Raw genomic sequence first — 20,166 nt, 5'->3', positions numbered from 1 at the left:
AGTAGTGGTAACAGGGGGATAGGAAACTGGTTGGTATGGTTGTGTTTAAACTCCTTAGTACTCAGGACTCTACTAAAAAGGGAAGTGCCAGCGCATCCTTGTGTCTTCTCTTCCCAGGTCTGCGTGTCTGCCCAGGGCCAGGTGTAGATCTGGGGGGAATGTGATGGAGCCAACTGGGAGTGGGTATAGGAAGTAGAGCCTCAAGCCTTCCATGACGCTAGCCTCAGGTGTCTGTCTTTACCCTTCCTTTTCTTCTTGCCTGTTACCAGGTTTGGCCATGCTGCTGTTAGCGTCTCACTCATAGGCAGGTAGTTATAAGGAATAGAGTTCGACCTACTCCATGGCTCATTAGCACACCAACCTGAAGCTTTCCCACCTCAGCTTATCTCAGTTTCTTAACCTCTAAACGGCTGGCCTCCCAGAGTAGCTGTGAGATGGAATCAGGGTTGTGGGCCAGCATTGTGTCTCTCCTTTCTTCCCAACTACCAGGGCCACTTTCAGGCTCTGTTCTGTTCCCATGATGCTCCTGAGCTCTGGCTATGCCACTGAGACCTCTGCTGCCCTCTACAATTTCTTCTCTGTGTCCGTCAGTCTTTTCGTTACTGACAGATACCCGAGAGAACAGTTGAAAAGGAAGAAAGGTTGATTTCTGTTCACTGTTGCAGAGGGTTTGGTCGGCACTCTGCCCGCTCCATCCCTCTGGGCCTAAGGTAAGGCAGAACGTCATAATAGCAGGAATATATAGAGGAGAGAGAGAGAGAGAGAGAGAGAGAGAGAGAGAGAGAGAGAGAGAGAGAGAGAGAGGTGGGAGGAAAGGGGCCAGAGACAAGAGTCCTTTCAGAGGCCAGCCCCCCAGTGGCCTACTTTCTCCACCTAGGCCCTACCTCTGAACGTTTTCACCACCTCCCAAAATAGAGCCACCAGCTGGAGCCAAGCCTTCAACATATTTTATATTCAAACTGTAACATCCCCATCGCTGAGAGCAGCATCAGAGTATGAATATCCCTGGCTCCTCTGAGAACTCTGCAAAGTCATGGAGCATCTTCCCAGAATGGGCACTCACACCTACAATTTGCACACCAAGCCAGGGGATCTTGGGCCTCACACACACCTTCCCCACGGTCCCCTCTCTCCAGGCACCATGGCTGCAATAGTGTGGCATCAAGAACAGGCATCCCCGGGGCTAGTGGCTGTGGAATATTACTTGCTGTAGCCATCTTGTTGAGGAAGCTGCTGTGACTGCCAAAGGGAATCCTCCCCCAGGGCCAGGGAGCCAGCTGGAGGCTCCTTCCCTGGAGGCCGTCCCAGGTGACCTGGCTTTCACATCCTGCCAGTGCTTTGCAACTGAAAAAAAAATCCCCCTTTCTGGGGACAGTGCATGGTTGGTGCACCCAGCCTTGCTGCCAGGCACCGGGCCTTGCCCTATTAGACACCCGACCCAGAGAGTGCGCACAGTTCCGACAAGAAGGAGCGAGCCTGTCACTGTGTGCTCGGTGAGATGACGTGGTTTAATGCAGACCTATGGCTAGGGAGGCACAGGCTTCCCTACCTGACTTGCCTGAAAAACAGGCTTCATCCTCCTCCCTCTGCACGGCAAGCATGGGGAGCACGGGAAGGCAGCAACCTCTGGATGGGGTCCTGCGGACGTGTCATCTCTAGAGGTCACTGTCTTTATTGTTCTGTGTTCTGGAACCCTTGTTTCCTCCATCAGTGAAAGTTGAAAAGTCAGTTTTTAGCACTTTTCCTTAAAGTCGAAAGGGCCATTTCACCAAGGTCAGGGCATTTCTTGCCTGAGTCAGGGGGTGCACCTTGTACTTTTGCGCACCTTTTTGAATCCTCTTTGGAGCTGTGTCTGGCGGAAGACCTGAGGGAACAGTGCCTGACTCTCCATCTCTGCTATTCCACTATAGAGTGTAGCGCTGAGCCAGGCTAAGAGACACAGAGATGAACAACGGAGAGCATACACTGGAGGAAGGCTTCAGACATGGGGGTCAGAGGTGAGACCCGCCCCCATGAGGGAGACCGCCTCAGAGGGCTGCCACCAAGCCAACGGCAGCCGGGACAGCCAGCAAGGAGGGGAAGAGGCTTCTAAGTTGGAAGTCACAGCTTCAGCATGTGTTTGGAATCTGGACAGCTAGTCTGAATCCAGGTGGCCAGACCCACATCTAGATGAATAAAGAGGAGGAAGAAAGGAGCGGGGGTGGAGAATGGAGAGGGAGACGGGAAGAGGAAGGGAGAGGGGGAGAGAAAAGGAAGAGGAGAAGGAAGAAGAGAAGGGAAGGAGGAAGTAGAAAAGGAGGAGGAAGGAAAGGAGGAAGAAGGAAAGGAGGCAGTCTTGACAGAGGCCTCCGAGACCCTGGCTGACACCCTTCAGTGCTGGCTGCCCACCCACCTGAGACTTGTGTAACGCTAGCCTGCGGGACTAGCTGTTAGAGCACCCTCCACCAGATCCTGCTGCACTGGTGTTTTCCATCTCTAGACCCTGCCTCCTCGCTCAGCCTGCATCTGCACACACACTGGCAGAACCCCTCTTCCCCCACAATGAGTAAGACTCTCTGTCCCCAGAGGCCTCCTACCTTCCTGAGCAGAGGGAAAGCAGGCAGAGTTACCTTCCTGAGGGCATAAGCTGGGTACCTTCAGGACACGGCTGGGGTCTGTCCCAGGTGTTTCCAGGTGTGTGTGTCAAAGCAGAGGCTGCCCAGCTCAGCATCACCTCCTCCTCCTGGATGCATGTCTCCTCAGGCCAAGAATAACTTCAGTCATTGTGTCTTCAGTTTTACATTCAATTACTGGTATGTCAGGTTGTGTGCTTTGATCATCCATAATTTTCTATAATTATTATTTAAATGTTATTAGTATATATTGTAAAAAAAATAATGGGCCTTGTTATGACACTTTCATACATGTATATAATTACTCACGTTACCCTCTCTTGTCCCCCACCTTTTCCCTTTCCAAATTGTCTCCTTTACACACACACACACACACACACACACACACACACACATTGATAGAATCTCTGTATCATATAGACCAGGCTGGCCTCGAACTCACAGAGTTTTCCTGTCTGTCTCCTGAGTGTGACATCACTCCTGACATTTTTTTTGAAATATGGATTCCACATATGATTCATATATAGATTTTAATATAGATTCATCTTTCTGAATCTGGCTTATTTCGCTTAGGGGGATGATTTCTGCTTCCACTTTGCTGCACACAACAGCATTCTGTTCCTCTTCATGCCTAAGTAGTCCTGTGGTGGTGGTTTAGCCTCGGTCAGGTATATACTCAGGAATGATATAGCTGAGCCATGCATCAGTTTCGTTCTTAGACTTTTGAACAATTTCCATGGATTTTCCTAGTGGCAGCACCCTTTCTATCCCAACAGCAGTGTGCCTGTTTCCTGGCGTCTTTGCCAGCGTTTGGCGCCTTTTGCTTGGTGACAGCCGTTCTGACTGGGGTAAGAGAGGATCTCAGTAAACGCCTGATTTTCATTTCCCTCATTGCTAATGATAACGTATACGTTCCCATTCTACCTTTGAGAGCTGCCTCCTATGTGAGTGTTAGGATTCTTTTCTAGTTCTCTGAAGAATGTCATTGACATTTTGATAGGCTGATTCCTGCCATCTTGTTTCATAGCTACTTTGTATTAGGTTTGGTTTTGCTTTGTTGCATATCACCCCCATGCTTTATTCTCCCTTTAGCTCTTCTAATGACTAGGAAGTCTGAGGTTTTACTTCTCTTTTTCAGAGGTATCGGGTAGACATAAGACTATGCCTTCATGTATTTTTCTATCAGCATCAGGATATAGTCAGGATCTGTAGCCTCTTCCTAAACAAAGGAAACTTCAGGCAGGATTAAATCTCCTTTAACCATTGCCAGAATAAGGACATCACATTAAGACCAGAATTATGGAGGCTGGGGAGATGGCTCAGAGGTTAAGAGCATGTACTGCTCTTGCACAGGAGCTGAGTTGAGTTCCCAACACTCGTGTTGGGGAGTTCACAACAGCCTGTAACTTCAGCTCCAGGGGATCTGATGCCTACTTCTGGCCTCTGGGTACTGCACTCATGTGAACATACCAATACACACACACACACACACACACACACACACACACACACACTTCAAGATAAAAATAATTTTAAAAAATTTAAATATTTCCCTCCTCTTCCCAACAATTTTTTTTATATATCCTAGCCCCTCTTTTTACCATTTATTTTGAGGCAGGGCCTTGCTAAGTTGCCTGGGTTCACCTTAAATTTCCCATCCTAGCGCCTCAGCCTCATAAGTAGCAGAGAGAACAGACCTGTGCTGTGGGATGGTCTTTCTGTATGCTGTGAATATGTGTTGCTACCATTGGTTAATAAATAAGCTGCTTTGGCCTATGGCAAGGCAGCTTAGAGGCAGGCGGGAAATCCAAGCAGAGAGACAGGGAGAAGGAAGGCAGAGTCAGAGGAGACACTGCAAGCCTCCAGGGGAGCAAGATGTAATGGAATACAGATAAAGCCACAGACATGTGGCGATACATTGATTAATAGAAATGGGTTAATTTAAGATGTAATAGCTAGCTAGCAGTAAGCCAGAGCCATAGACCAAACAGTTCGTAATTAATATAAGCCTCTGTGTGTTTATCCTGCCAACTACACCAGTAAGACACAGGAAAAGTTCCAGCTACAGACCCGACCACCAAGCCCGGCTTCCACAGTCTTCTAATTGAGCAACAAGTGTTTTCTTCATTCAAATGTTTGCTTATCTGCCACCATTTATAATGCACTCAACTTTCTCTTCCACAGATTTAGTTTTCACTTTAAAGAACTCTTTTAGAAAGCATGGGAATGTTCCTGCAATGTCAGATATGAGCATTTCTCTTTCCAGAGGGTTTTTGTGTTATTATTATTATTGTTTTGAAGATAGACTGTCTTGTAGCCCAGGCTGGCCTTGAACTCCCTATGTAGCCTAGGCTGGCCTTGAACTCCTGTTCCTTCTGCATTCACCTTCTAAGTGCTGGGATTACAGGTGTGTACCCCCATGTCTGGCTTTAGGGGAGTCTCTCTTATTTTCAGATTCATACTGAGTTTTAATTTTTGAATGATCTCTAAGGGTTTTTTTTGATAATATATACCTTAAAGTCTGTGACTATATTAATTACAATATTAGTATCATGACTTCTGCTCTCACATTCATCTCTTCCCATGCACAGAAGCCAAATCATAGCACTTTTGATTGCCAGTTAGAGTAGGCTTTACTTAGGACAAAAGGCAGAACTGGAGGAATCCAGCCTACCTTAGAAGTGGGATCCTGAGGTCCCCAGATTCCTCATTCTGTGGCTTTCCTTGTCACCTGTCCACAGGTGATTCTACATGAGCACCTCTCCCCTCTTTCTTCTCAGGATCTGACTTGAGGTATTGCATGGAGTCCGCCAGACTCAGCAGGTCGTGTGAGAAACTGAGTCCCACCAACTGTCTTCTTTACCTCAGTTGCTCAGTTCAGGGTACAGCGACATCCTCAGTGCAGCTATGTCTTAGAAAGTGTTCAGCATCTTGTCACTGCTCTTCCCAGCCGTGGTCCAGCCACTGCCCATCACATCTTGCTGGATTATCCGGAAGCCTCCTAAAGCTCCCTGCCTCCACTGGTGGCTTGTCCCCTGAACCCCTAGCATTGGAGTAGCCTTTTCACAATGTCCTCTGGATCGTGTCTTAGCCCACATTCTTCACTGGGCCCCATCATGCTCAGGATGAGGAAGGGCATAGGGTAACAGACTCTCATGACCTGCCCCTCACCCCCAGTCCATCAACTGTTAGCCACACCTCTACCTCTGAGTTTTTTGGGTAGTCCCTCTGCTGGAATGTTGCTCCGGGGTCATGTGGCTCTGATTTAGTCATTGCTCAAAGGTCATCTACTGGGAGGTAGCTTCTTGACCTATCCAGAAGGACAACAAAGACTGCAACCACCCTTCAGCTAACTAGACTGACCCTTATACTATGTATTTACCTCTGGTAAAGTTATATCAGCCATTCAATTGTTTATCTGCTTCACTACTGGATTTTGACCCCGTTTACTCTGTAACCAAAGGTCCTACAGCCTGCCTGGCATATAGTAGGTACTCAGATATTTCTTAAATTAATAGACAAAATTGCCTGGCCTCACACTCCTTTAATTATGCAACACGGGTACTTTTGGGGTTAGGTCTCAACTCGACAGGAGCACTGTATGTCAGGGAAGGAAGAGTGAGCATCAGGGGTCCAGGCAGTGGGAGTGGTGAGGGTGGCAGAGCTCCCCAGCTCCACCTGATTCCTGCCCCAGATGCCCCTCCCTGCCATTGCCATCCTCGGATGGGGACCTTGATTCCCGGAGGCTGACCCTTTCTCAAGGCCTGCATGGTGTCTGTCCACACAGGGCTCAGACAGGCCCTCTTGACTGGGCTGGTTTCTTTGGTGTTTCCCCACCTGAGGGCTTCAAGGTGGAGGTCCTGTTTCTATACATGTGAAGGAGGAAATGGAGGTGCTGAGAGTCAAGCACACCCCCAGAGAACCCCAGTTTGTAAGGGCTGAGTGAGGAATCCAAGCCCAGCTCTGGGGTTCCCCAGAGGGACTTGTGAAAGTTGATCTCTGACTTCCTGAGGCTTGTCCTTGGGCCGTAGAATTGTGGTCCAGTGAGTGCAGAGGCTGAAATGAGCCAGGCAGAGCCTTTCACTGAAGCAGCCCCTGAGGTGGCTGGAAGTGAGGACAGCTGGGGCTGAGCTGCCACAGGGAAGAGCAGCAGCGGTCGCCTGGGGTTCCACAGTCTACGGTGACTGCAGTGGAGCCACAGGCAGCCTCGGAGTGACCTAATTCCTCTCCAGTTCTAGACACAGCTGGGCAGGAGGAGTTCAGCGCCATGCGGGAACAGTACATGCGCACTGGGGATGGCTTCCTCATCGTGTTCTCCGTCACCGACAAGGCCAGCTTCGAGCACGTGGACCGCTTCCACCAGCTCATTCTGCGTGTCAAGGACAGGTGAGGGCAGCAGACAGGGCCTCTCTACTCTTGTTCCTGGCTTCTGAAAGCACAATCCTCCCTCTCCCTCCCTGCCCTCTTCTCTACTCCCCTCCTCCTCTTCTTCCCTCCCTCCCTCCTCTCTCTCCCTTCCCCTCTCTCCCCCTACAGATCTCCCCTGACTCTTGATTGCTAAGCTGCTCCCAAGGCTCCAAGTCCCATGCCCCTCTTATTTCCATAAACTATCTCTCAATAAAGGAATCATTGGTAACGTCTTTGTTTTCCAACTCCAATTAAACCAAATTGCATTATATGCAAAGAAAAGTGAATTTCTCCTCCAGAACACACTGAAATTGGTTAAATTGCATTTGACTACAAGATTTATAAGTCGTTCATTAAAGGCTTTTTTTTTTTTTTTTTTTTTGGTTTTTCGAGACAGGGTTTCTCTGTGTAGCTTTGCGCCTTTCCTGGAACTCACTTGGTAGTCCAGGCTGGCCTCGAACTCACAGAGATCCGCCTGGCTCTGCCTCCCGAGTGCTGGGATTAAAGGCGTGCGCCACCACCGCCCGGCTTAAAGGCTTTTTTTCTTCACACTCTATAACATAATTAAATCACCTAGAGTCTGTTTTAAGCCCATCTAACACTGCCAGTCAAAGAAGCAATGCAGAAGGAAAAATTAAATGAAGGAAAACAGCAAGCTTTGATGAAATCCCAATAAAGATGGAGAAATCTAGTCAATGACCATTCCACAGGAAAGGACTTGTCACTTCACCTGCCAGAGGGCCACATGCACGCAGAGCAAACAGCCCTGGATTGATGTGCATTCAGCCCATGACTATATGGACCTCAAAAGAGACACCTTAAGTGATCCAGGGCTGGGGAAATCTTAATTTACTTGCTAGTCAAAGAAATAAAAAGTAGCATTGGGGGGGGTGTTTCAAATTACAGGTTTGTTTTTTTATATGAAAATATCTAATATTGCCCCGAATGCCATGGGGCTGATGTTTTGCTTGATTCACGTCAGTGGGATGCTTATGGGGCATGCCTCTCTATCCCTCACTTCCTCTTCTGGGAGCCATTCTGATTTTGCAGCTGCCATTTGTGCAGTACCAGCCACTGTCCCAGTGCTCTTCCTGTGTCCTGGCCGAGGGCTGCAGTAACCCTGCATTTGTAGATCAGAGCATTGGAGCGCGGAGGAATGCGTCTGGGAAGCCAGGCCCCTCACCCACAGCCGCAGGCCAGCCTCAACACTAGCCTTGCAACAGACCCCAGGGTCCTCCTTCCCAAGCCCTTGTCTCCTCTGGAAAAGAGGAGACCCACTGAGGGGGTGGCATGGCACAAGGTCCGGTTGGCGTCACCTCGAGTTGGTGGTGCAGGAGGATGTATCTCACTTGGCTATTGTTCTCTCGCTTTCCAGGGAGTCATTCCCAATGATCCTCGTGGCCAACAAGGTGGATTTGATGCATCTGAGGAAAATCACCAGGGAGCAAGGAAAAGAAATGGCGACCAAACACAATGTAGGTGTGTGTGTTCACATGTCTGTGTGTGTGTGTGTGTGTGTATGCATGCATGAGTGTGTGTGTGTGCGTGTGTGTGTGTGTGTTGGGGGCCTCAGGGCTATGTGTGAAAGTCCATATGTCATCCCTCCTTCAGTGCTGGTCTTTGGAAATGGGACTAAGGCCTCCTCCTGTACAACTAGGCTCTGCAGAGAGGCCACAGGGAGCGATGTGAAGGGATATTATTTGAAATGAGCAGCAGGCCAGTGAGAAAGCACCCTCTGCAGCCCTAAGAGGCTCTGGGGTGGGGGGTGGACAGCTTTCTTCAGAGTAGCCCAGAAGCTGTGGTATTGGTGTACTCCTGGCGGAGGGCTGCTCTGCTGAGGCACTCACTGTATTGGCATGGGGCTGTGCAGAGGTGGTAGCTCCTCTGCCTCACAAGCCAGCACCTGGTGACACTGAATCACTGTGATCTGCTCTGTTCACTGAGCCCGTCCCATGCCCAGGACTGTACTGGGGGAGCATGGGTATCAAGTCCTCTACCCTTACAGCCATAGGCATCATTATCCCCACTTGACAAACATTAACACTGGGGTTGCTCCAGCTATACCCTTCTGAGTTCACTGCAATATGCGTGCTGTCTGGATAGTTCTGGGTCAGGTCTCTGTTCCCCAGTCCTGTATTGACATAGTGTACTGGCCTCCTGGGGTCCTGCCTGCTAGCTGGAAAGAAAATCTCACAAGGTAGCCCCATCTCTGCCTACTGGCCTACCCTACATGTAGAGAAAGGCATGCTGGGAGCTAGTTTTGCCTGCGTGTCTTCTGTATTTATTTCTTTATTAATTCTATCATCCTAGGTCCTGCTTTTTGGTATTTACCTTTATGATGGAGACAGGCAATAAGAAAAGTAAATTAGTTTGTCTGAAGTTGACACATCCTATGGAAACAAGCAAACTAGGGAAGGGAGGTCAGGACTGGGAAGAGGGTGGGATGGGTCCATTTCAGCAAGGATTTAAGGAGGGAGGCAAAGGGATAGCCAGACAGATAGCTGAGAAAAGAACATCCGAGCAAAGGAAATCATCTGGGCAAAAGCCCTGAGGTTGGAGTTTGCAAGGTAGCAAACCAGCCACTGTGGCTAAGCAGGTGGATGCAGGGAGGTAGTCAGAGAACTGACTTAAGGAGACGTCGTTCTTACGGAGGCTGAGGAGGAAAGCCACTGGATGGTTCAGAGAGAGGTGTGACGTGGCCAGGTAGCTTCTCTCCTGTGACATGTTGAGGATAGTCCACTGAGAAAGGAGAGGAATAGAATCACGCAGGGGCTGCCCCGGCATCCCACATGAGGCTGAGCAGTACGTGAGGGCAGCAAGAGTTGGGGGGCACTTCTAAGAACCAGCAGCATTTGCTTACAGACTGGGTATGGAATGAGAGAAAGAAAGATGAGTCCACATGTTCTGAGACCCCTAGATGCTGAGGATTGCTGAACTCCCAAGAGTGTGGGATGCCCAGGGGCTCTGGCTGAAGGTGACTTCCTGCCTCCCTTCTGCATGTGTACAGGGCTGCCCAGTGTCCTGATCCATAGGTAGAGTTCTACCTGGTCCTTATCCGGGATGCCTGCCATGACTAAACATAGTGTCCAGTTCACAAGAAGCTCCAAAGCTGACACAGCACCCAGCTGCCCATGGGAGGCCAAGTCGGGAAGTAGAAGGCTCTCACTGACTCTCCGCTGGCCTGGCAATGTGGAGTTCTTGCAAGCATGTCATCCTGAGCTCTGCTTCACACTGCAAGATGGCGTTCACCTCTGAGGGTTAATTTGGCAAAGTCAGGAATAGGGAGCCCTGGGAAGTCAAATAGCCATCCCACTGTGGAGGGTTATCAGAGGCTCAAATAAAAATGTCGAAGGCCTGAGCTGGGCCCTTTGTGTGTCTCTCACCACACTAAGACCTGTGCTTGGGGCCACTGCAGTGTGTGGACATTGTAGCTAGAGTTTTCCTGGTCCTGCCTGGCCCACGGTCAGGACAAATCTCTCTCACCCGCCAGTCCCGCAGCCACTCAGACCCAACCGAGTAAACACACAGAGACCTATATTGCTTACAAACTGTATGGCCGTGGCAGACTTCTTGTTATCTAGTTCTTCTATTTTAAATTAACCCATTTCTATTAGTCTATAAGTTGCCACGTGGCTCGTGGCTTATCAGTACCTTACATCTCACTTTTCATGGCGGCAGTGGCTGGCCGGGTCTCCCTGCCTCAGCCTTCCTGTTCCCAGAATTCTCCTCTCTGTTAGTCCCGCCTATACTTCCTGCCTGGCTACTGGCCAATCAGCATTTTATTTATACAGAGCGATATCCACAGCAGGACATCTGACCTCACAGGATGGTAACTCAATGGAGCTTTCCACCAACTGCTTGAACCCCTCAGCTTGCTCTGCCGCTCTCCCCATGCACTGAGGAACCAATAACTTATTTTCTTCACTGTAGTTAGCTTCTTTCAATGTATTAGAATAAAAGGCACTAAGTCTGTGATCGGCAAAAATAAATGTTATGGAAAGTAGCAAAGTCCTTTGGTCTAACCTCAGCCAGGTTACTTCCTCCCCATCCAGGAGGCCAGTGCATGTTTGTATGTGGAGGACTGTAGCTAAAGTTTTCCTGCCTGACCCACAGTCAGGACAAATCTCTCTCACCTGCCAGTCCCACAGCCACTCAGACCCGACCAAGTAAACACAGAGACTTATCTTGGTTACAAACTGGCCATGGCAGGCTTCTTGCTAACTGTTCTTACAGCTTAAATTAATCCATTTCTATACCTTGCCACATGGCTCGTGGCTTACCGGCATCTTCACATGCTGTTTCTCATCATGGCGGCTGGCAGTGTCTCTCTGACTCAGCCTTCCACTTCCCAGCTTTATTCTCCTCCTTGTCCCGCCTATACTTCCTGCCTAGCCAATGGCCAATCAGTGTTTTATTTATTGACCAATCAGCAACACATTTGCCATACAGACCATCCCACAGCAGAGGACAAGCACTTCCTGATTCCCTGGGGTACCTATCTAGGACCCAGAGTTGTACCCTAACCTCCCAGAGCCTTTGTTCCACTCAGCCTGTCCAAGGCATGGCATGCATGTGGCCCATGAGGTGGCGGCCACAGCTCCCACAGGCTGTCAGCATCCTTGGGTAAAGGTGGCTGCTGAGCCCCCAGGCTCATAGACACAGCCAGCAAGAGTGGGGCTGGGCTGGAGAGCTGGGGGTAAGGGACCAGGGTGACCAAGGTCCAGAGTCCTTTTCACAGCTCACTTCTCCTCAGTCTTCCCACTGAAGTTCACACTGCAGGAGCCCAGGGGAAAGGTCAGAGGTCACCCCAAAAGAGGAATGAAGAAGATCACAGTATGCCTCAGTGTGGGAAGCGAAACAGTTTGTTCTTGAGTGGAAAAAGACTATCTCGAGTCTATTTTAGGGAGCTATTAAGTATCTCTGTGACTGGAGAACACGAGGGAGTCAGAAAAGTCATTAGTGACACTCTCCAGCTTCACAAGGAAAGAAGTCCTAGAGCCTTGTGGGGGTTCTGTCCGAAGACGGCTTTGTGGGTCGTGGTGCCAAGTTGACCAAGATGCGTTTTGCCTTCCAGATCCCATATATAGAAACCAGTGCCAAGGACCCGCCTCTCAACGTGGACAAAGCCTTCCATGACCTCGTCAGAGTAATTAGGTAAGCATTGTACCCTCTCTGACAGCTGTGCCCCTCCCTGGTGGCCTCTGGTGAGGGGACAAGCCATATTGTGACTGATACAAGAGGAACACAGCTCCTGTGCTGGCCAGGAGCCTGGCCAGTTCCAAACCTATAGTTTGCCATTGCTTGTACCTCTTTGCATTCCCTCCTGCCCTTTGCCTCCACCTCTACACTGCCCCCAGATATAATGGAGTGGGGGTGTGGAGGCTGTAGGCATGCTATGGAGATCAGGTGTCTGGTACCCTCAGAACCCTGAGCTTTCAATATATCCCACACAGCGAAGACCGGGCCCCTCCTTCTGTGCCCCAAAACAACCAATTACAGTTCCTGGGCTCAAATTCCAGAGACACTGTGTGTGTGTGTGTGTGTGTGTGTGTGTGTGTGTGTGTGTGTGTGTGTGTGTGTGTTCCCAGATTGACAGCGGGAATTACGTGGGTCTTAAGTGCCAGCAGTCCTGAGACACACTCCTGACCATTCATTCCTTTAAAACCTTACTCACTTTATGTCAGATGACCGAAGTGGCCTCCTGGCTGTGTTCCCTGCCGCCATCCAGTCAGTATTCTAAACCTTTACTGTTCCCAACAGTTAAACCCCCGTCTGCAGCACCTTATGTGAGTGACTCAGAGGCTGCTGGTCAGCTGTGACTCGGACCTAACCTTGTAATGGTGACCCTTGTTCAGCACCTCTTGGTCCCCTGCCGTGTGCACACCCCCGCCTGTAGGCCCTCAGGCTGCACAGGCTGACCTCATCATTATTCCTCCGCACAGCTCTGACTCGGCGGCGTTTGTGTTAGCAGTCGGGTGTGCTGGAAGCGAGGTGCTCACCGAGCTGCCGTGTATTGCTTGTGGACCGGTGGTACCAAAGGTACCCTCTAGACCTAGGAAATGTTCGCAGAACATCAGTTGACCAGTTGTTTTATCTAAGATATGAAAAATAGAAAAACAGAAGCCAACTCCATTATAAAGCTTACGATCTAACTAAATCTAGTCAGCACCCAGTGTCACTGATTTCTAGTCAGGTGACTCTGGGTTCCCCTTGCCTTCCTCTCCCAGTCTTCTTACACTAAGAGATGCTTCACAGCCTGGTCTCCTTGGGTGGCCAGGACAGCAGCACCCTCTACCCTAGGCCTGTCCAGAGCAGGCCGCCTTCGCCTCCAACCCAGGCGTCCGTCATAGAGAGGGGACAGAGGAGGAGGAAAAGCTTGGTCTGACTCTGTCTTTCCGTCCTTCATTGTTCAACAGGCAACAGATTCCAGAGAAAAGCCAGAAGAAGAAAAAGAAAACAAAGTGGCGAGGAGACCGGGCCACGGGCACTCACAAACTTCAGTGTGCGATCTTGTGACTGCCTGAGCCCCTGGGCAGAGCAACCATGAACTGCCAGCCCCCGGGACCAGCCCACTGCCTAACTGCACTGAGAACCATTTCTAACCACAGCCCTTGGCTCTGGGCACAGGAAGGGAGCAAGGGAGGATGGGCAGGAGCAGACAGGGTCTGGCTTTGCCACCTCTCCCAGGAGACAAGCCACAGCTTCCAAGTCCTTCGTGTGTGTTGATTAAGCCCAGTTCCCAGCCTCTTGGTGGGTGTGTTGTTTCTTTTAAGTACACAGGGCTGGTTTGCTGTGGAAGTGTTTATCCACACACAAGGTACCAAACAAGTATGAACAAGCTTCCTCCCCGGCCCTGTCCCCGGTGTCTGAGCTCTGATGTCTTTTTGTAGATTTTTAAATTATTTGAGTAATGATTATTTTATTAAAGAGGTCTGTGCCCACTGCCTGATGAAGTCTTAGGCAGACCTCTCGGCTAGCGTCTGGAACAGTGCTCTTGTCTTTTTAACTGAGAGTTCCTAGCAGTGCCAAACTCCATCCAGGATGAACAACAAGGATGGCGGAAGTTAGCTGAGGCCTTGGCGGAAGCCCGAGGTGGAGTTAAACCCAGGAAGCAAACAGACCCCAGAGACTGGAGAGAGGGAGATGGATTTATCTGGAGGACTTCGGTGTGGTTGAAAAAGCAGAGATTAGAAACGAAAATCCCCTCACTGCTACCCACCCCCGCCCCCACAGCCACTGAAGTGAGAGCTAGCTGGGACCATCTCACCCTAGAGGGCATTTCCTTATCCCGAAAGTGGGGGAGGCAAGTGGCTGGCTTTGCAAAAGCGTTCATTTACTTTTTAGGCAGTGGGTAGATTCTGTGTTCAGATGTGGACAGGGCCCTGGGCTTCTCAGATGTGTCCCTTCCTGCTTGCTCACATCTGTGTGTTGCTGTGCCTCTGACACAAACACAGGGGCATGTGCAAGGAGGTGAATGTGACACCATCCAGAAAGCTGTTGTTCTGTGATAGCTCTCAACTGAAAGCACTCAATACTGTTATCACTGCAGCACCAGGACCTGAAGCCATGTCCCTCGGAGTCAGCTGACCACCACCTTTATAAGCCTAGCCAGTGAGTAAACGCCTTTTGGCATCAGCCAGAGGGCTCTTTTGGTGCACACATCCATTGCCCTCTTCTGTCCTAGATGAAAGGGAAAGGAACGTTGAGCTGATGACATGGTCCATACACTTATTTCAGCAGGGACACCCCTCGCCCCGCCACGATGCACCCCTCCCTCTCTGGTTCTGCTGGTGGGGTAAAGACTGGGTTTTTCCAGCTGGAACTGGATGAAGGGGACAGCAGGAACGAAGTACACCCTGTGGGAGGGTCAGAAGAGGAGGCAGTGCAGCTCGGGAGCTCATCTGCCAGCTCACTGTGCAAAACAGAGGATCCCCGCCAGGTGGCTGGGCCACTCTGGAGAATGGAAGTCCTGGAAAGAAATCCAAGGAAAGTGAGCACCCAGTGGATGTCCAGCCTCGTGATTCCTTTCCAGTCCGGAAAGTCCTAAGCTGTTCACACACAGGGTCATCATCAAGAAGGCCCCATCGAAGGGACAGTTCTGCTGCAGGAGGAAATGATGGTAGCTAAAGGTCAAACTTCTTTCTTGTCAAACTGCCAGCCCGCCCCACTTTTTCTGTTCCTAAAAAGGATACCAAAGAACATTCCAAATGAGGTATCTCACCATTTCCCAGATCCTGTAATACTTATGAATTTTTCAACACTAGAAGGACCAGGCTCGTTCCAGCCATAGGCGCCCTGAGTCTCACCCGTAGCTGCTGCCACCTGGAGAAAGGACAGCAGTGAGGTCAGGGTGCTCTGCACAGGATGCTGAGACAGAAGGCTCTGCACTCAGGGCAGCAGCCACTGCCAGAGAGCCCCCCATCTCCTTCCACCTGCCTCCAGCACACCCCTGCCTCTGTGGAGCTACATCTCCACTGCGCTGAGGGGGGCTCTCACCGGAAGCAGAGCAGTTGCCTGGACCAAATCCCCGAGTCACACAGGTAACCAGAAGGGAGGCTCCCAGTGCTCCTGCCCCTCTCGGAAGAGGCAGAGCATCCAGGCCCATCATCCAGGGCATCCATTCTAAACTGCCCACGTCCTAAACTGGCTAACATCTGGCTTTCTGCAGTCTCTTGATTCAGGGCTCTTGGTAAGCTTTCATTTCCCAGAATCCCATTCTCCCATGAGTGAGATGGGTAGGTAACACTCCAGAATTAGAAGTGAGCCCTTTGACAGAGTTTCCAGAGAGGCCATGTAAAGTGAATTCAGCGCACTTCCATCACCAGCCAACAGGGAAAGCCTGGTTGGCCAGGACCGAGGTGGGTTTGTAGTTGTCATTCTGAGGCTCCCTCTAGTTTTTCAGAAACCCGTGTTCCCATCATATCGCCTGATGTACAACTCCCTGGAATCCCCTCATCCCTGCCTCTCCATTGTGTGCTCCGATGTTCTCCCACTACTCTGACACCTCCTTTTCTCCTCCTAGCCATCCCCTCTCCCCCAGAATGGGGCTATGCCACGGCTACTTCCTTCACAAGCACTTTGCCACTCGGGACATCTGGATGTTTCCCTTAGGAGTTTCCCACCTCCCCATGACTCTTGCTGTGGAGAGTACCTGACTGAATTAGTGTAGCCTGCCCGGAGATGTGACCCACTAACCCATGCCAGCTCTAACCTCAGAGCCCCTCAAACCTGCTACACCAAGTCCAGAGCCACAGAGGGGTCCCTTCCTTTAGCTGCCCACCTGGGTGGAGACTCCACATTGCCTGGGGTTTACCTAGAATGCCAGATACTTGAAACACTGAGCCCTTTGAGTGACAGTATTAGCAGGTGGCCGTTGTTGCGAGATGAGAGTGACGCCTGGACATCCTGATGACGCCTGAGCCTTTTATGTAACTTTTTATCAAGTCTTTGTGTATCTCGACTTATTAATAAAGAAACAAAGAGAAATGCTGTCTTATTTCCTCTTGCTCAAATACGCCTAGTTTTGTGATTCCTCCGTCCTTTACCCAAACACTCAACTCTTCCAGAGCACGGCCTTGGTTTAGCCAAACCTCAAGTGTGGGGGAAGCCCACTGGTGGCCGTGGGGGCATCTCCTGTAGAACCCACTTCCTTAGCTGCATACCGCCTGTCCTCTGTCTTCTGGGGGAAACGGTTCTTATATTCAAAATGGGATCCCTGATCACTGCCCCCCATGACTATTTCACCCCGCTCCTTGCTTCCAGTTCTCAATCCCAAGGTCTTAGACAAGATCTCGGGGCTTCGTGTGCACAATGACTTGAGCAGCATTGCCCTAGAAGAAATTCAGCCCAGGTTCACTGCCTCTGGGCCAAGCTCCACCATATCCTCTCAACCTGCGGGTCACGACCGCTCTGGGAGTTGAGCGATCCTTTCACAGGGATTGTCCACAACCATCAGAAAACACAGACATTTACATTATGGTTCATAACAGTAGCAAAATTACAGTTATGAAGTAGCAATGAAAATAATTTTATGGTTGGGGGTCACCACAACATGGGGAACTGTATTAAAGGGTGGCTGCATTAGGAAAGTTGAGCATTAGCTCCACTGTGCTAGAGGAAGGCCCGACTGCAAACCGCTGCAAGAATCTGCCTAGTGACAGCATGAGCTCACAAGTGTCCTCCCATAGGCATCGAGTGTAATCATCAATTACAGGAAGACTTTGCGCAAATGGGTACCCAGGTTTTGTTGTTTTACTCTGGGTTTGTTTTTTAAATGTAGGCCATGGCCAGCTGTGATAGTGCATGCCTTTCACCCCAGCACTCAGGAGGCACAAGCATACTTGTGAGTTTAGAGGCCAGCCTGGTCTGTACAGTGAGTTCCAGGCCAGCAAGGGCTACAGAGTAAAACCTTACTTCAAAACCAAAAACCAAAAACCAAAACCAAAAACAAAACAAAAAAAACAAAACCCCAAACCCTCAAAACAACAACAACAAAAAGTCAATGGCCTTGTAGATACGTGAAATCTCACCATCTGCCATCCAAGCTGGGAATTCTTCAAGCATCTAAATAAGGGGTAGAACACTCTATGCAAGTGAGGGATGCTCTCATTCCTAGGATTTTCATTCTCTGCAGCTTTTGGGGCTCCAACATCATGCCAAATAGCTCATCGTTATGCTTATGTGAATGTTTAAGCATAAAAAGGGGGCTGAGTTCACAGTAAGCAAAGAAACTACCCGGGCTTTCAGTGCAGGGTGCAGCTGACCACGCTCACACAGATCATCTTCCTGTTCGGTTCTGAGACCTATGCCAGGGCCGAAGAACAGAGGTAAGATCCTGGATAAGTGCTTCTCAGAGTGCCCTCCAGAGCTGTGGCTTCAGCATCAGCAGGCTGTTTATTGGAAATGTCCATTATCCTGCCCCACCCCGGACAGCCTGCTGAGCCGAAACCCTGCCGTCTGTATTTGACAAGGCCTGCAGGGTACTCCATTGCTCCCTACAGTTTGCAAATCACCAAATGGGACACGAGTGGGTAAAGAGTAAAAGCTTCTACCCTGTGGAAAGAAACAGCTGCAGGGCTGTTCTTATCTGCAAAGCAGCTGTGGTCCCATTGGGTGGTGATGCTCAGGTCATTCCTCTTTGCTTCCCACATCTAATTAATAAGGGCCCCTCAATCTCTGGAACCAAAGACCCCAGGACAAGGGTTATTTGTGGTGATATTTTATTTGTGCTGAAATGTGGTGATATTTTATGTGTACGTTAATAAATAAAGTTTGCCTGGAGATCAGAGGACATAGATAGCCAGCCATAAACAAGTCAGGTAGTGGTAGCGCACTCCCTTAATCCAATCACATGGCGGGCAGAGTCTCTGTGTGTTCAAGGACACAGCCAAGCGTGGTGACACACGCCTTTAATCCCAGTAGCAACCATAGAGACCTGGAGGTCTGTCCAGACAGGCAGTGACCAGGAAGTGAGGTGGCTAGGCTAAGAGCCAATGAGAAGGCAGAACAGCAAGACAATAAAGGCACAGGTTAGACAGGAGGAAGCTGGTTCTCTCGGGGAGGCTATGGCGGCATGGTGAGCTAAGTTTAGTTGGCGGTTACTCCTATTTCTGTGATCTCTACAGCTTTCACCCCTGTATTTGGCTCTGTGTTTCTTGTTTAATAAGACTGTTTAGAAATTTGTCTACAGTTATTGACCTTGACTCCATGAGGTTACAGGTGGCGTGTCTGACACCTTGAAATCATATGCAGAATGACAGCTTCATGTGCACTCCTCCAGGTTCAGGACACTCACGTGCTGTCGGAGTCTCCCAGCTCTGAGGGCACTGCTCAGGGCGAAGATGAAGCGGCCTGGGAGCTCTCTCTTCGATGCCAGGCTCTCCGGGCAGTTTCACAGCCTCAGAGAACAGGAAGGGGAAATGAAAGGAGCGAAGATCCAGCCACTCTGAAGAAGCGCTGACAACTGAGTGGCCATGCCCCTGTAGGCCCTCCCACGACATCCTGCAGGAGGGGGTGGGGTCAAGCTGCCTTTCTCCAGTTCCCCCTACGGACCAAGTGTGTGACCCACGTGACTCACCTACCTCCTTCTCCATAGTGGTTCTCTCTCTCTCTCTCTCTCTCTCTCTCTCTCTCTGTGTGTGTGTGTGTGTGTGTGTGTGTGTTAGTGCTGGGAATTGAACTCAGGACCTGTGTGTGCTAGGCAAAAATGCTACCACTGACCTAGATTCCCAGCTCCAAAGGCAACTATTATATTTTCATTAAAGCGGGCCCCCTTTGAGGCTGGTCACAAACTGCAGTGATAGTTCATTTGTTTATCTGTATTCCTTATTCTTATGTCCCTAGGCCTAGAGAAGAAACTGGTGGCACAATGGTGGCGCCTAATGTTTATAAAATAAACCAATAATTATTACAGATATTGTCCTCCATGCTAAGATGGTTTTACCAAACTAAGTTAGTTTGGTTTACCAAACTAAGATGGTTTTACCAAGCCATCTTAGTTCAAATGTGCCTTCTTTGCCCCATAAAGTATGGCACTCTTATACCTTATAGCAGACCCAAGGTCACGCAAATGTCAAAGTTTCCCAAGGCCACGATCTCATAGAGACCTCAGCATCTGCCTCATTCCACAGCCTCTCTCCTCAAGTTAACCTCTGCCTCAGTTTACACAAAGAAAACCCATCCTCATAACCCACCCTGAACTTTGCTAAGGACTTGTAGTAGGCCCTAAGATAGCCTCTCAATGGCCACCACCTAGGCCTCCAGACCCTCTCTCAGCTTAGCTCCTCCCTCACGTCAAGCTCCCTCCCCTCAGACCCTCTTGAGGCCGCTGCTTTTTTAAAACCACATCCCACAATTTCTTCCTAGGGCGAAATGAGAAGGCGACTTAAAGCTTCCGGTTTGCTCAGGCAAGGAATTTTCTGGATGCTGGTGTGTCATAGGTCTAGCACAGGTCTCGGCCAAACTTACCCCAGTGTTAAGAATGAAGTGTTCATCCTGTTCTAGCATAACAATCCTAATAATTATGAATTATTAATAACCCTATGAATTAGTTGCCGGTCTTCAGGCCCCAGCAACTGTCATTGTTTCCTTGGGGTAGGGGATTTTTGGAACACAGGCTTAGGATTTAGCAGCTTTAATTTGCTTTTAA

At 49.8% G+C, this 20,166-nt stretch overlaps 1 protein-coding gene across 3 annotated transcripts in view; it reads left to right on the top strand.

Annotated features, from left to right (window-relative positions):
• Mras (muscle RAS oncogene homolog) overlaps positions 1-16,505 on the top strand; it is a 53,344-nt gene extending 36,839 nt beyond the window's left edge. For 2 of the 3 annotated variants that reach the window (XM_052717907.1, XM_052717914.1), the window contains exons 3-6: positions 6,845-6,998; positions 8,395-8,494; positions 12,094-12,173; positions 13,436-16,505. In XM_052717907.1, the coding sequence (XP_052573867.1) occupies positions 6,845-6,998; positions 8,395-8,494; positions 12,094-12,173; positions 13,436-13,535 (434 nt within the window). In that variant the 3' untranslated portion in view covers positions 13,536-16,505. Of the gene's footprint in view, positions 1-6,844; positions 6,999-8,394; positions 8,499-12,093; positions 12,174-13,435 lie in introns of all 3 variants that reach the window. The other variant, XM_052717922.1, reaches the window with a different exon arrangement.
• Positions 16,506-20,166: the final 3,661 nt, after the last annotated feature.

This window comes from Peromyscus californicus, unplaced genomic scaffold (assembly GCF_007827085.1).
Source record: "Peromyscus californicus insignis strain IS unplaced genomic scaffold, ASM782708v3 Scaffold_11__1_contigs__length_118956290, whole genome shotgun sequence".
Classification (NCBI taxonomy): domain Eukaryota; kingdom Metazoa; phylum Chordata; class Mammalia; order Rodentia; family Cricetidae; genus Peromyscus; species Peromyscus californicus.
Note: the sequence above shows the minus strand (reverse complement) of the source record. Positions and strands in the feature narration are given on the sequence as shown.